This window comes from Battus philenor, unplaced genomic scaffold (genome assembly GCF_028537555.1).
Source record: "Battus philenor isolate CCGP_79_NKW_IND1 unplaced genomic scaffold, ilBatPhil1.0.hap1 SCAF_2, whole genome shotgun sequence".
Lineage (NCBI taxonomy): Eukaryota > Metazoa > Arthropoda > Insecta > Lepidoptera > Papilionidae > Battus > Battus philenor.
Window position 1 is genome coordinate 11,798,589 of NW_027181682.1, and position 14,690 is coordinate 11,813,278.

At 32.1% G+C, this 14,690-nt stretch overlaps 2 protein-coding genes across 2 annotated transcripts; one reads left to right on the plus strand and one right to left on the minus strand.

Annotated features, from left to right (window-relative positions):
• Positions 1-137: 137 nt before the first annotated feature.
• Positions 138-4,393, minus strand: l(2)k14505 (ATP synthase mitochondrial F1 complex assembly factor 2 homolog l(2)k14505). Its single transcript, XM_068765121.1, has 6 exons — positions 4,172-4,393; positions 3,898-4,091; positions 3,706-3,816; positions 2,922-3,102; positions 2,344-2,459; positions 138-497 (listed from the first exon to the last, which is right to left on the minus strand). Exons 1-6 carry the CDS (start codon positions 4,284-4,286, stop codon positions 348-350), a joined length of 867 nt encoding a protein of 288 aa, XP_068621222.1. The 5' UTR covers positions 4,287-4,393; the 3' UTR covers positions 138-347.
• Positions 4,394-4,940: 547 nt separating this feature from the next.
• Maf1 (repressor of RNA polymerase III transcription Maf1) lies at positions 4,941-9,071 on the plus strand. Its single transcript, XM_068765043.1, has 4 exons — positions 4,941-5,686; positions 6,561-6,681; positions 7,165-7,442; positions 7,718-9,071. Exons 1-4 carry the CDS (start codon positions 5,481-5,483, stop codon positions 7,779-7,781), a joined length of 669 nt encoding a protein of 222 aa, XP_068621144.1. The 5' UTR covers positions 4,941-5,480; the 3' UTR covers positions 7,782-9,071.
• The last annotated feature ends 5,619 nt before the right edge of the window (positions 9,072-14,690 follow it).

Consider the following 14,690-nt stretch of genomic DNA (forward strand, 5'->3'; position numbering starts at 1 on the left):
CTTGAGCCAAGGAGTGTACAACATTGTACATTAGATAAAACAGCTACATCCTTTTAGAACATGCAAAATGATTAAATGAAGACACGTTTATAAATTTCTTAACAATAGTTTATTCATCTTATGAAAACTTTCCTTGTACACAGAACAGAATGTAATAAATAATTAATTTTACTATGTTTTTAACATTGCCTCGTTGAAAAAAATCTTAAAAATTTTTGCGTGTCAAATGTTATCCTAATACTAGCAGGAAGTATTAATTATGACTATTTTATAGTAAAGTATAATTTATTTCTTGAAAGACTTCATAAAATTTACACAATATACTAATAAATAAAATTTCTTAACAATTAGGCGGCTCCTTTTTCACTGCTTTTTTTGACCGAAGCTGTATGTTTTTCTACTGACGTATGTATAACAAGCAAGGCAGCGGCGACACGTGATGTTAGCTCAGCTTGGTTCAATTCATGTGCCCAGGGTACACGACCCCAACGCACTAACTGTAGTAAACAAATGTAGAAGTTATTTTAATATTATTTGTTATAAATAATCATTACAATAGGATGATAATGAGGGTTGAAGAAAAGGTCAATTTTCAAGTCACCCAGAGAGCAGTGGAGAGGGATATGGTCGGAGTTTCGCCGCTTGATTACATTAGAAATGAGTAGATCCACAAAAGTACCAAGGTCACCGGCGTAACTCGAAGAATTGCTCGTCTGAAGTGACAGTGGGCGTGGCACATTGTGGCGTCAATGTGGCGATCTTTGTGAAAGGACTATGCCTTGCAAAGTATTAATAAAACTTTATTACATTTATAATTAATTTCCCCTGAACTACTGGCCACATGTTTACATTAATCTTTTATAAATGAATCAATCAAAAACCAACCGTTCTCGAAAAAAAAAACATAATAATTTGAAAAGGCAGCAGGCAGGCATCTCAAAGCATTACCGACTGCATTATTCTACATCATTAATATTAAAATGTTCTTTTCAAATTTAACCAACAAGTTTATCTGTAGGTCAGCAGGAGGCAATGTAAATAATTCAATAGCCTCTAATCTTTCACACCATCACTAGACTAAATAATAATACAAGTTTAGTCACTTAGACCCAGGTTTCACAAGTTCCAATTCAAATGTACCTATAAGAACCATAGAGCTAACAACTTGGATATTGTCTAAAACATATTTCATATAAAATATAAGCCTTCCAGTAATAGAATCCTTAACCCATTCGAGACCGACTGCACACAATGCGCGCAATGCATTTCCAAGGTAAAAAGACCACCTGCACATTGTGTGTGTAATGATATTGAATTGCTGTTATCAGTCAGTCTGGAAAAAACAGCCGTAAGAACTAGACTAATTTAACATAAAAATAATCTTAGAAGTTGGTAAAAATAATATTTAGTGTTGGTTTCAATTTAGCCCCTAAAATGAGTGACCCAAAGCCATCCATCTTCAGAACATCAGGATTACAGAAAATGAGCAGTGATAGTGAAAGTGATGATTTGATGCCTACGGAAACTGGAAAAAAGAGCCGAAATGTTATTATGTATAGTGACAGTGATCTGGAGTATGAAGAAGACATGAATATAGAACAGTTAGATGATATACTTCATGATATTGTTAAGCATAGTGATTAGGAGGATTTTAACAAGGATGAAAGTGAAAATGAAGAAAGTGTAATTAAAGTTAGTGAAGATACTGAGAGATGGGTAGATGACAGTGATTTAAAAAGATAGTTTTGTGGGCAAGCCGGATCTCCAAAAAGTACCTAAAGAAGGTGATGATGATGAAATGTTATTCAATTTAATAATTGTTTTTACCATCTTTTACATTGCACATTTGGTGTACAATCCGTCCCTCTTAATAAAAATATTCAGAGGAGCTAGCTGCACACACAGTGTGTTCTAATCTTATTTGTGCAAAGGGAGTTACAAAGCGACTCAATTCTATTGCCAACATGTTTTGTCTCAAAAATGGCAAATATAAAGCAAAAAAATTTTTGGATTCTGGGGATAGTCTCCAAAATATGTGTGGTCTCGAATGGGTTAATATATGATCCTCAGACAGAGCTGTGTTCCTACCACCACTCTATAAATATGTATTTAAGGTCTGATTACCAGTAATTGTGGTGGTTTCTTTTCATTTGCCTAAAGAGCAATTATTTAAGCTTTTATTTATTAATAATTAATGGTGCTGCATGAAAATCGTTTTAAAAGTCTGGTTAAAGTGGCCACACTTGTAGGAAAATTAACAAACTTTTTTTTTACATTTAACAATATTTTAAATACTTCCTAAAATATTCCTTTTGAACATATATATATATATATATATAATACCTGATACTCTTCTTCAAGTCGTGCCAGCATGACTGCTTCTTTCGGTTCTAGATATTGATCTACACATGCTAACATTAGTATCGGCGATTTAAGAGCTTCAGCCCCAAAATATATGGCTGGAATAAAAAAGACTATGAAATCAAATGCAATAAAACTGTGCTTTTACACCTAATTTAGAAAATTATTACAAAATTTTAAGGGTCAAAAAATTGCAATAATAAAAATATTATACAAAACATATTCTCTGAATTTGTGGTGGCGATAGGTGAAATCTTTTTAAAATAACTGATTTTATTAAGTCTCTGACTGTTGAGACTCTGAGGCTTTCTTGGATGCCACTGGATTTTAATTTTCTTTAAGTTTGCTCTTTTTAAATAATTTGATCAATATGAATGAATGTAAAATAGCTAATTTTATTTAGTTTAATTAAATCTGATGTAAAACTGAATTAGAAATCAGCTGCCCATACAAGAAGAGAGAAAATGTAGAAGAGAATTAAAATGTCTCACATAATCTTCATAAAACTTTAAAGATCCTTATCAAATGTTTTTCTAAGAGTAATATAAAATTTATGATACCATTAAGAGCTGCAAATTCATAGGACAGAAAATGTCGTGCTAACTTGGCCCGAGTTTCATTACTAACAGGTGGAGGTTCTAAACCAAAGGATATCTCTTGAGTTATACCAAATCTCTTTTGGAACCAATCTAAAACAGGTCTCCACTTATTTTCCTGCAACTTTCTTAAGTCTTTCTCTTCCTAGAACAAATGATTTGTTTTAGCTTGTTTCTTATGATGCATTAATATCAACAAACCCAGCAATAAGCCTTCTCTTCGAAAGTATACAAAAACTGATACAAATTTTATAAACCCTTCTTAATTTGAAATATCATAATGACATTCAATATTACACAAAATGAATGCAATGTTCCTCGATTACAGTAAGCGGTCTATTCAGACAACACACTCAAGATTATGTCTAGTGGTAATTTTATATAATATATAATAACTTTTGAATTAGTAGTTTCTAATTTACTTTAAAAGATATTTACTTTAAAAGATATAACAAATAATTTGAAAAGAAGTAGCAGTGGATCCAATAGCTTAAACTAGTAGGTATATTTTTTAAAGCTTTTAGTGTTGGATGGAACAATGTTCCTGAAATTAGATTCTCAAGTCATTGATGATAAATTTTCGAAAAATTAAAGGCCTTTTTTCTTATAATTTATTTATATTATTATACTATCTATATAATAATTTAAATATATATGCACAATATTATGGTCCACTTTTTATATTTATCCTTATTGTAATTAATCTTTTGATGATCTGTCATGTTTTTTTTTTCAAATTATTACTTACCTCAGAATAAAAAAGTAGTGTGTCCGTGCTAAGGTAATCCAGTAAATAAATTGCAATATCATGAGAAGTTAGTTTTCCTGGATTATCAAGGGCAGTATTGCACAAGGCTGTCTAAAATTTTAAAAAATGTTCCATATTATTATATAAATACAAACCATGACACTGGACATAATTTAGTACCTATATATTCACCAAATGCATTGTTGGCTGTGCAATAGTCTCATTCTGTGCATCCCATTCAGCTGCAATAGCGCGTGCCAATTGCTCAGTTCCCACCTTAAGCACATTTCCATTTGGAGTTTTTAATCTTCTATGATCTAATGTTACTTCCCAATAATTTTCACTTTGAACAATATCCGTACGGCGATAAAACCTCTTATGAGTTGCTTAAAAATATATTGATCAATCGAAATGTGACTGTTTATTTTAGTATATCTTAGTATTTCAATAAAGTGAGTATGTTTACCATATGATTGGCATCCAAATGCTTTAGGAGTTTGCCGTCGTATTAAATTGCAAAAAGGTTGATTAGGTTTGTATAATGTTTTGAAAATAGAGTAAGCAAAAGCACTAGGAACCATCTTATTCAATAATTTAATGCAATGTTGTGTAACTTTAATTTAAAATTAAGTACGGTAAAGCAAAACAGTTTTGCAAATATAATTAAGATTTCTTATTTGAATTAAACACAAGAAAATATGACAAATGTTTTTGACAGTGGTGACTTTTATTGTCTGTGTATTACAAAGTAAGTTTCTGTTTTTGCTGTTTGTAGCAAATATAATAACTTTAAATACTGATATATAATAGTACATGATACCTAACTTTAACAAAAAAGAGTTTAATTAGTCTAGTAATTTCATTATTAAGGGCATTATTGTTACCGTGAAGTTTAAGCTGTACTCTTTAACAGTAGATTTAGGCTCCGTGAAATGACTCTAGAGACCTTTTCTCCTAGGTGTATAAGTAAAACCAAATTAAAAGAAAAACCAAATTCATTAATTTATATATATATATATATATGTATACCTTCGCCAATATCGGTAATATTTAAATAGTGTTATATGATTACTGTGTTATTGTACACTATATTATTAAACATATTATTGGCAGTACATATTATTATTATTCCATAACCTATAGTAAAAATTCTGTTTATTATTATTCACTTTTGTAGTGTATGGGCGTTGTTATATTGTCTGTGGTTGTTTTTATGAATTGTCATCTATTGTGTTCGCATTAAGTGTATATATGTTACTCTATGATTGTGTAATGAAACTGTTATTTGCTACATCAGTCTCTCATCTACAATTTAATACTAATATTACAGTATAATCTAGTAATAAGTTAATCTAGACGATTTTGCCATATTTAGCTGTGTTTATTTCAATAAATTAACGATGTCTTCTATGGATTTTGATCTATAACGTTAAGATTTCAGTGAGTGATAATTTGTAGGACAACAAGTGAAGTGACGCGCTCTTGTACACAGAGGCCCAAGCGATCTAAAAATACTTTGATACAAATTGTAACGGCGCTTACAAACATTCAACTTTTTTTCTTATTTGTGATGTACCCGCATCCCACCAGCGCGGAAGAAGAACAGAAGTCGAATTTGATTCCGAGTGTGAACCTCTTGCATTCTAAAAGAAAAGGAATATTCATACACCCTTCTGCTATGTACAGAAGTAATGTACCGTGCTGCACAAATATAAGCTCAGCAATAACAACGAGAAGTTTTAGAGGGTAAAGAGTAATAAACAAAAATACAAAACATGAAACTATTGGAAAGTGGTCGCTTAGAAGCGCTTAGTCGCGCTCTTTCGATCCTTAATGGAGACAGTGCTGTACAGGGCCGCGTTGAAAGCTATAGCTGTAAAATGGCAGGAAATGAAAAAGCTTTTTACAAGCGTTTCACTGCAGATGGAGAAACAACACACAACCTTCAAGCACTGTCCCCTCCAGAAGGTGTTACCTACAGGTCCGATAATATCATATAATTAATATTGTAGCTGTTCATATTGCTTATAAAAAAATAAATATCATCACATATTTATTTATGTTTTCAAGAATCAGTTACCAAGCTAATTGTCTACAAATATTGGTACATTGTACATGTAAACAAAAAGTACTTGAAGGATGCAAAAACTATGATCTCTTAACAAATGATTGTTGATAATAGGATTCCATGTTAGAATGGATTATGTTGATTAATCAAGATAATTTTTACGCTGTAAATATACAAGAAAACAATACATAAATAATTGTATGCTTTGTATAAAGTACTTATATATAACATAGTCATTTTAACAAAAGCAATTTGATTAACTTATTAATAAAGATTTTATATACTCTTTTTACCTAAATTATTGTTTAGTCCAAGTAATTATGAATCTCAGAAAATCTTCAATGCAATCTCACAGATAATTTTACAATAAAAAGAAACTATTTTCAGGCTCTATATAAACATATTGGTGGTATTGGTTTTGTTTGCCTATTTGCATTCTGGGATTTTTTTATATAGTACTTTTTCATTTCAACTTTAAATTGTAAGTAAATATGCATCTGTATTTCATATCTTTGTTAATAGTTGTAGAAAACAATACCTTTCGGAAGGCAGTGTTAAATAATCTGGTTATATTACACCTTGTAATGAACTAGGCTGTAGCATTTATGAAATATGGATCCATATTGGTTCATTTAAGTGCATGCCTAGACTTACAATATCATTTGGTATGAGAGATCATAGTGCTGTTTGGTTGCGAAAACCAGCCTGCTGAGACAAGACACAAAACTACACCCTAAAATATGTCATAAGGAGACAAAGTTAACCAATTTCATTTAACTTTTTTTAGCCGCAGTCTTTCAGGCGATGAGGATGGGATTCTTTGTGATACTATTTCCCGCAAGACATTGTTTTATCTCATTGCTACATTGAATGCTGCATTTCCTGATTATGATTTTTCAATGGCAAAGGTAGGGTGAATAATTAATGTTCTGTCAACTGTTATATATAAAATCCTATTCTTGTTTATGGAATAGCTAAAATGAAGTTTAAAGATCAAAAAGACAACCGCAAGGTTTCTTTCTACAAAATTCTCTGTTGGCTCTGCAAACTTGATTAGTTGTCAACAATCTACATGTCTTATCACTTTGTAACAAAAAGATTTTAATACTTTCTGACGAGATTGCAGATGTGCATGCAAATTGCATTGCATAAAAGGTTGTTTATTTGGTTATCTTCCAGTCAATTTCATTTATATTCAGGATTTTAAACAAAGATTAAAATTAACAATGATATTTTTTATGTTATAAATTTTGAACAGCTATAACTTAGTTTTAACTTACTTTAAATATAGTTTTTACACATATACTCAAATGATAGATACTGAACTTTATTGGTATAAACTTTATTCATTTTTTGGTTGAAATTTATTAAGCATTAATGTCCTTCCTTAGAGTAGTGAGTTCAGTGCCGAGCCATCAATGACTTGGGCGCAGGGTGCCGTGGATGCTGCACTGTCCGCAGTGGGAGGTGCACGCTGGAGGCAATTACGTCCAGCATTGTGGGCTGCTATTAACGATGAGGTTGCTCTCAGTGACTGCCGCATCTATAGCTACAGCCCAGACCTTGCCAGCGACCCTTTTGGAGAACCTGGATGCCTCTGGACTTTTAATTACTTCTTCTACAACAAGAAGTTAAAGCGAATTGTTTTCTTTTCATGCAGAGCTATGAGGTAAAAGAATTTTTTTAATAGAAAGTGTTTATTAATTTTTAAACTTGTACAAACAATAAAGTTATGCTACACTATGAAGTTTTTTTTTATACTGACAGTCTTGTTACTACACACTTCCATTATAATGTCTCTGAATAAATCTGAATAGGTTTTATTGAATATGGCTCTTTGTTTATTAATATCTTACAATTTTATATTTTTAACTTGTTTCAATTAATCAAAATTAAATGTAACAAAGACTTGACTATTTTCATAAGGTATTTTTTGTTTTGTAGCCCTGTGTGTGCAGTCGATTCTGGAGTGGATTTTGCTATGGATGAAGATGAAGAATATAATTAAGTTGATTTTCATTAACCTTTTTTCTAAGTTCTCTAGTTTCTATACATGAATATGTGTATTTACATATATATTTAATTCGAGGCAATATTGAAATTCATTAAAATTCAAACATATGTAGTGTATCAAGCCATGTTTAGTTGCAATGTCTATGTAATGTAATGTGTAGTTAGAAACAATAGCCTTATAAAAAGTATTATTCTCAGATTTCAATGCCATTCTTATTACTTTTTTCATTATTAATGTAATCACTCAATGAATTCATACTTATGTTTACACTAATCATTAGTCAAAGCAAAAATGATAAAAAACTTGTGTAGTTTTTTTCCTATACATACATTTTGTGGTAATTAGTTGTAAGATTATTAATAGATATCATATTTTCTTCTTTTCATAAAAAAATAATATAAATATTAAGCAAATTCAATGTTGAAGTTGTTGACTGTTTAATATCTTATTGGAGTAGGTTGATAAAGTAATGGAAAAATTTATATGTTAAAAATATGTAAAAAAAATTTAAACGGACAAAGCATTGAGGCGCGGTCAACGAAAATAATTATATTAAATAGGTGCTAGTATTACTAAAAAGGAATTATCGAGTAAATCACTTGCACATTTTTATTACACTTAAAGAAGTATGCCCACTTATCGTAATACACCAAGACCGTAAAAGAACTATGTAAATACGTTGTAGTGAGCAGACTACTTTAAAATGGCATTTAATATTATAATGTAATGTACATTTAAACTATTTTGCACAATTTACTAAATTCGCTTTTAAAAGAGCGTTCCCACAACATTACGAGAATTATACATAAGTTTCATAATATCGATTACTTTTGTGTGATTCGATTATAAAAATATGGTTTGCAAAGTGACGCCAACTAACATGTCAGTTAACTTTAAGTTATATGACTTTTTTGATTTTTATTTATGTAATAGATTCATATGTAAAACATGAAAATATTTTAAATTTCAATGATCACGGAACATTAATAACTTCAGTTATTTTGACGATGAATTGATAGTAATTAGACGCAACTCAACGATGTACGACGTCGTTAAGTTTCGTGAATTTAGTTTATGACATTTTAATCTCAAATATTTCTTGACGGTTAAAAACAGGTCTTTCTTCACTATTACGATTTACCGTTTAATATGTTTCTAGGTAAATGGGTTTGACAAATAATTATAAATACTTTTTTTTATCTCAAAAACCTTTAATATTTGTGACTAAAATATGCCGCCTGTAATTTGTTAAGGCGTTTATTAACAAAATATTTTTTTCTTGTCTATGTTGTTTTTTTTTTCAATTTTTCCCTTCCATCACCCATCCATGGCTTGTGTAGAACTGGATTATTTTTGATATTGGAATAAATGTGCTAACCAGCAACACCCAGATTAGTAGTAAGAATAACTTAATTAACTTCCTAGGATTATATATTAGGGATTAAGTGGCATTTTCAAACATACCATTGTACATCATTCAACATGTAAAATTGGGCAGCGGTGGGTTTATGATTAACTTTCAAACTGTATTATATTATGTACGATGGTAACAACAAAATTTTAAAACTGATTAGTTTTAAAAATCTAATATTTACTTCTCTTACCAGTTTTCCGTGAATAATACATCATCCCATCATATATTTTTACAAATTGGCAGTAACATAAAATTACGTTTCACGGTATAAATTGAGAATTTTTTTGTTGCGTTTTCTGACCAGTAACAGAATCACGATAGACTTTTAGTGACGAATCTCTATCTTTTGCTACTTTTAACTTGTTGAAACGTATAAAATCTCTGAAAGGATCCGCGTGATAAACACAAGCAACTACTGTAACTAACATCGAAATTGTGCTGCATAAGACGTATACCTCAAGTAGGGTGGGAATGCGGAAGCGTGCTATCGGCTCAGCGGACCTTTGTTTTTATAACAGACATTCAAAAGCGCCCGCGCACTAACCACAGGAGTGTAGATCCATTGCCCGGGAGAAGGACCCTGACCTCGGTCGCGTTCGCTAGACAGTTACTTAAAAAATGACCAACCTAGTATTTTACTATGACAGGTGTTGAATCGTTTAGTCATCCATAACAGCTCCGACTTTAAAAAGAAAAAAATATATGGTTTTAACACGCTGATGAAACAGTGGTTGCGTTCGAAATAGTCGTGACAAAGACCCTTAAAGAGGTGTGGATCCACTGCATATAATTGTTTAACAGGATGTAACGTTGCATATATAGATTGTAAAGAGGACTACTTACAAGAAAGCAAATTGTTTATCTCCTATGACTCAGTTTAATTATTGGTATTCTAAGAATTTTAGGCGTGTGTATTATCGCTATTGCGCATATACGGTGGATTAATTCGACACGAGATCCGCCGATCTTCACCGAGCTTGCGTGGTGGATTACCATACCACTCGGATTCTATATTGCGATTGTTTGTATAAATATAAGTTACAATGAACGTGCGCATATATAGTTCTCTTAAAATATTTCCGACGGCAACCACGTGAAATCACTGTAACCTGATATGATGCCGTCAGGTAATTGTAATTAATTATAATTTTTGAATCTTATTGCACTTCAACTGCCGGCGTCCCAAAGAGAAGCTTTTTTCTCTTTACCTTATTTATTAATATTGTAGAAGCTATAATTACGTCACCGGCACTTAGAAAAAACGAATGCCTCAGGAATATAATTTTTATATACATACAGCCTTCGTGTTGTTATTACCTACAAGACTACCCGGCCCTAGAAAGAATCCCTAAATACAATTACTGAGCATATTCTTTCTAACTACCATTTTATGCAGACGATCTTTACATTTATATGCAAGCTTTACTGAATGGGATAGTCGAAGCTATTAACTGTGATACGGATGTTACAAGTCGAGCAGGGTATAAACCTTAAATCAATTTTTTTGGCCCATGTTTGGGGCCTCGTTCAAACCATGTCAAGGATAGACAAGGTCTTTATTTCATAATATTTTTTGTTTTTATTCCAATGCTTATCTTTTGTTCTTCTCAATGTCTTCCATACTTTCTTCTAATTTCTTTCACAATATGTTTCATTTTTTTTCCATGCTTTCCTTCCATACATCGCCTCACTTCCTTCGCCTTCTTTCCAGAAGTCAAAAATTTTACGTTAATCATTTTTATCATTTAACAATTTATTGATTCTTAATTCTTATTTATTTTCCTACTATCTTTTGTTTTCTCTGTTACCTTTTTGTAGAATCATCAGTGAAGCGATGTTCTTTTCTCTGCTAACCAAGACTGGTATTTTGTTTTTACCGCGCCAAATACGGGACAGCCGGTGATCAGTTGCAGCGCGATCTGGTCCACTTCCGGATCACAGATCCACGAGGGGCTCTCCATGAGTTTAAACTTATCCATGTACTCCGAGAATTCCCCGTGTCCTGTAAACATTAGGACCAGAAGCGAGTCCTGCACAACTTGACGAAGCACGCGATAGGCCGAGATGGCGTTTGGGAAAAATTTCCTCGTTACCGAAGCCTATAGTACATACACCTCTTCATATATACCTCTTATTACATTCGGCAAGCGTATCCAGCCTAAGCTGTTGCTTGACAAATTAAATAGGGTATCTTTCGTATTCCGGTCTCCTTTTACTCTTTAGGGCTGCGTCCTTGGCCACCTTGTCCACACTCTCGTTCCATTTTATCCTCGCGTGCGCTTTTACTCAATGTAACCTGAAATTCTTCCTCTTTTCTCTTGCTTTTACATTATTTTCTTTGACTTTGACCGTTAAAGGATGGAAGGATAGTCTCGAGGGCGGCCCGCGAATCTCGAATGATTACGCCGACTCGTTGGCCGAGTACCCAGTTCCATCCCCTAATGCTAGCTGCTCTGTCTGGTATACAGTGCAGCAGTTGCCCAACTTGAGTTTCTTATCAACGGCGTCCCGCATCACACAGAACGCCGCACCCACCATATCCTCTATGCGGCTGCCGTCGGTGTAAATTACTAGATCGGTAACCGCGGTGGCAAGTCGGGCACTTATATTCATTGGGATTGACCGCCGATCCATCGAAAACCCAGGCCATTATAATTAACAACTGTAAGATGTTATTAAAATTAAGTCGCTATTACCAACGGCGGCTTCTAACAGTACCGCGATTCCGTTCAGTTACAGTCAAAAACCATGGTATTCACGTCGAAAAACTACTTTCGTGGTGTCCACAGGTATGATACAGGGTAAAGGCCAAGAAGATTCTTCGCGACCACTTAACTACTTTTTGTCTACAATTACTTCATCTCCTCATCCTTGATTAGGCACATGTCAGCTAAGTTGGTCTCACTCGAGACCAACTAAATAAACTTGAGCCCATTCAAAGCTTCTGCAACCGTTTCATGTTAGATTTACGCATTTAATCATATTAGCGAATTTGCATTAAGCTTAAATGGTTACCCAGACTGCTTCGTCGGTATGCCCATATCCTTTCTCTGCTCTGTAATATTATTTTCAGCACATATTGCTAGTCGCGGAGATCATTGGAGAATTTGAGATTAAAAATGCCGGCGCATTATACTTCTATGTGGCCAAATCAATTTCCTTAATTAAATTACTTCTCGGCGTCTTCATATAACACGGCAAATTGATTTTATCACCGATGGTAAGGGGGTGAAATAAGTGAGCAACCCTTAAACGTATAGTGATTTGATTTTTGTTTCCGTTGCTAATATTTTACTTTCGCTGTCGAAGCCGTTGCATTCACAAGAGCGCCGTGGTCCACACGTATTTCTCGAAGCCACCCTACGCTAAACGCCGAGAATACATGTGGAGACTGAGGAGCTTAAGTCATCTCTGTACATTTTTGTACAATAAATCTGTACCATTTGAATTTTTAATCTAACTACATATATTATAGATATATGCGGTGAAAGACGACTTTCTGTATATTAAAATAGATGTCAAGCGTCTAAAGCTATGGACTTTCAAGTCTAATAAAAGCGCACGCGTATTTTTGTTAACTGTTCTCACTCTGTACAGAACGGTCAAAAATAAAATTAGTTTCAAACACTTCGATAATAGCTATTTACGTCATTGTTTACAACAAGATTTAAAAGGTTTGTATTATTCTTATTTGAATTTATTAGTGGCGATTATAATTGTCATAAATAAAACATGTGGTGCATTTTTTTAAAAATATAATGATGAACAATCAAAATATAATATCTTTATCATACTATACAACAGTGAAAAAGGGACCCTTAAAGAACTTACGTCAAGTAAATAAACAAAATTATGTACATTTCGCGCTTCTATGTACAAATTCTACATAATCTTAAATTCATAGTTTTCGTGGATTTAACACGTTCCTAATTGATTTGTTGATATAAAAATTTAGGAACGCATCGAATTTATACACCAGGGTTGTTGGTAAGCGACCAGCGCTTGCCGGAAGACATCTATACGAACATAACGTTTTATCTTTTATATTTATAGATTTACACAGCGACAGATCAGGCACGGCATCACGAAAAATATCTGATATGCTTCTATATGATTTTGAACATTAACAGGAAAATAGTGCAAATACAGTTGCAGAAAGCAGATAAACATAATTCTTTTTAACAATTACACAATTTATTAACACCGAAAATCTGGACAATGTCAGATGCAACTTTGATTCAAAGGAAAAACCTGGCATTAACATTATTCAAGCACGGCAAATGATTTTTAATATTTTAATTTCTTTAATTATTGAAAACTATTATTAAAAATATCTGTTTTAGCATGAAGACCATTTTCCTTTCTTATTATTTGTTCAATATCTTTTTCCTTCTATCATTCACATTTCAAATAAAAGAAGCTGCACTCACAACAGTAATTGCACACTTATAATCCATTCAAAATACATAAATAGAAAAATTGTAGCCTTCTAAGCTTTTTTTAAAATATTTTAAAGTTTGTTTTAAAAAATCGAAAAATTAACATCAGAACTATAAAGTAAATGTTGGATATTTATTTTAACCAACTTACAAAAATTATTAACATGACAGTAGAAATAATTTTTCTTATATTTTAATAAAATAATTGGCAGGATTGAAGAGGGCTATCGCCTGTGGTGAGCAGTTGTTTGCTCTCATATTTCATATTTATACTCATAACTCATATTTTTACTAGTTCCCATACACTTATTCTATAATTTGTTTATTATTAAAGGTTAGGGCTGTCATTTGTAATATCCTAATGTTGTAAATGAAAAAAAAGTTGTAAATATTTCTACGCATAAGTTGAGTTAGGCGGACAACATCATGATCAAAGTTCTTTTGAATGAATATACAGTATCTATTACTCATCAGAAATCGCCTTATAAAATTGAGTAAGGGCTCTTAAACTTAAAACAATATGTTTTAAGAGATACATAAAAATAGCATTTTAATTATTAAGAATTCGAACAAATGGCAGTCCTATTATTTATACAAGGTAATTTATTTATAACTTAAACACATAATATGCCTCTATGCACAAAATGTTATTGGCCTTAGGATTTTTTTTTCAACTATCTAAAAAGCACATGACCCTAAAACATTTTTCTGCCTATTAGACTAATTACAATATTCTACAAGCATTTGGTTTCTTATGCTTATTTATACTTCATTAAATTATATATTATGCTATCCATGTCATGTCAATTCTTTTAGCTCTGTTGCGAAATAAATATTGTTATTAACGTAATCTCCAAGAAAATCATCTCAATATTCCATGATTATCATTTTTAATTAATTTCAAAGAAACAAAAACAAATTATTCAAATATTATGACAAGATCAAAATTTAACTCATTTTCAAAACATTAGTATTATATATCTCTGATACTATGTGCGTTTCTAGTATGCTTTCTTACTAAACATGTAAATATATAGTTATTCAAAATTG

Coding starts and splice junctions, on each gene's coding strand:
- Maf1 (XM_068765043.1), top strand. CDS start 5,481: ATGAAACTATTGGAAAGTGGTCGCTTAGAAGCGCTTAGTCGCGCTCTT. Junction 6,682..7,164: donor ATGATTTTTCAATGGCAAAG/GTAGGGTGAATA, acceptor GTCCTTCCTTAG/AGTAGTGAGTTCAGTGCCGA. Junction 7,443..7,717: donor TTTTCATGCAGAGCTATGAG/GTAAAAGAATTT, acceptor TTTGTTTTGTAG/CCCTGTGTGTGCAGTCGATT.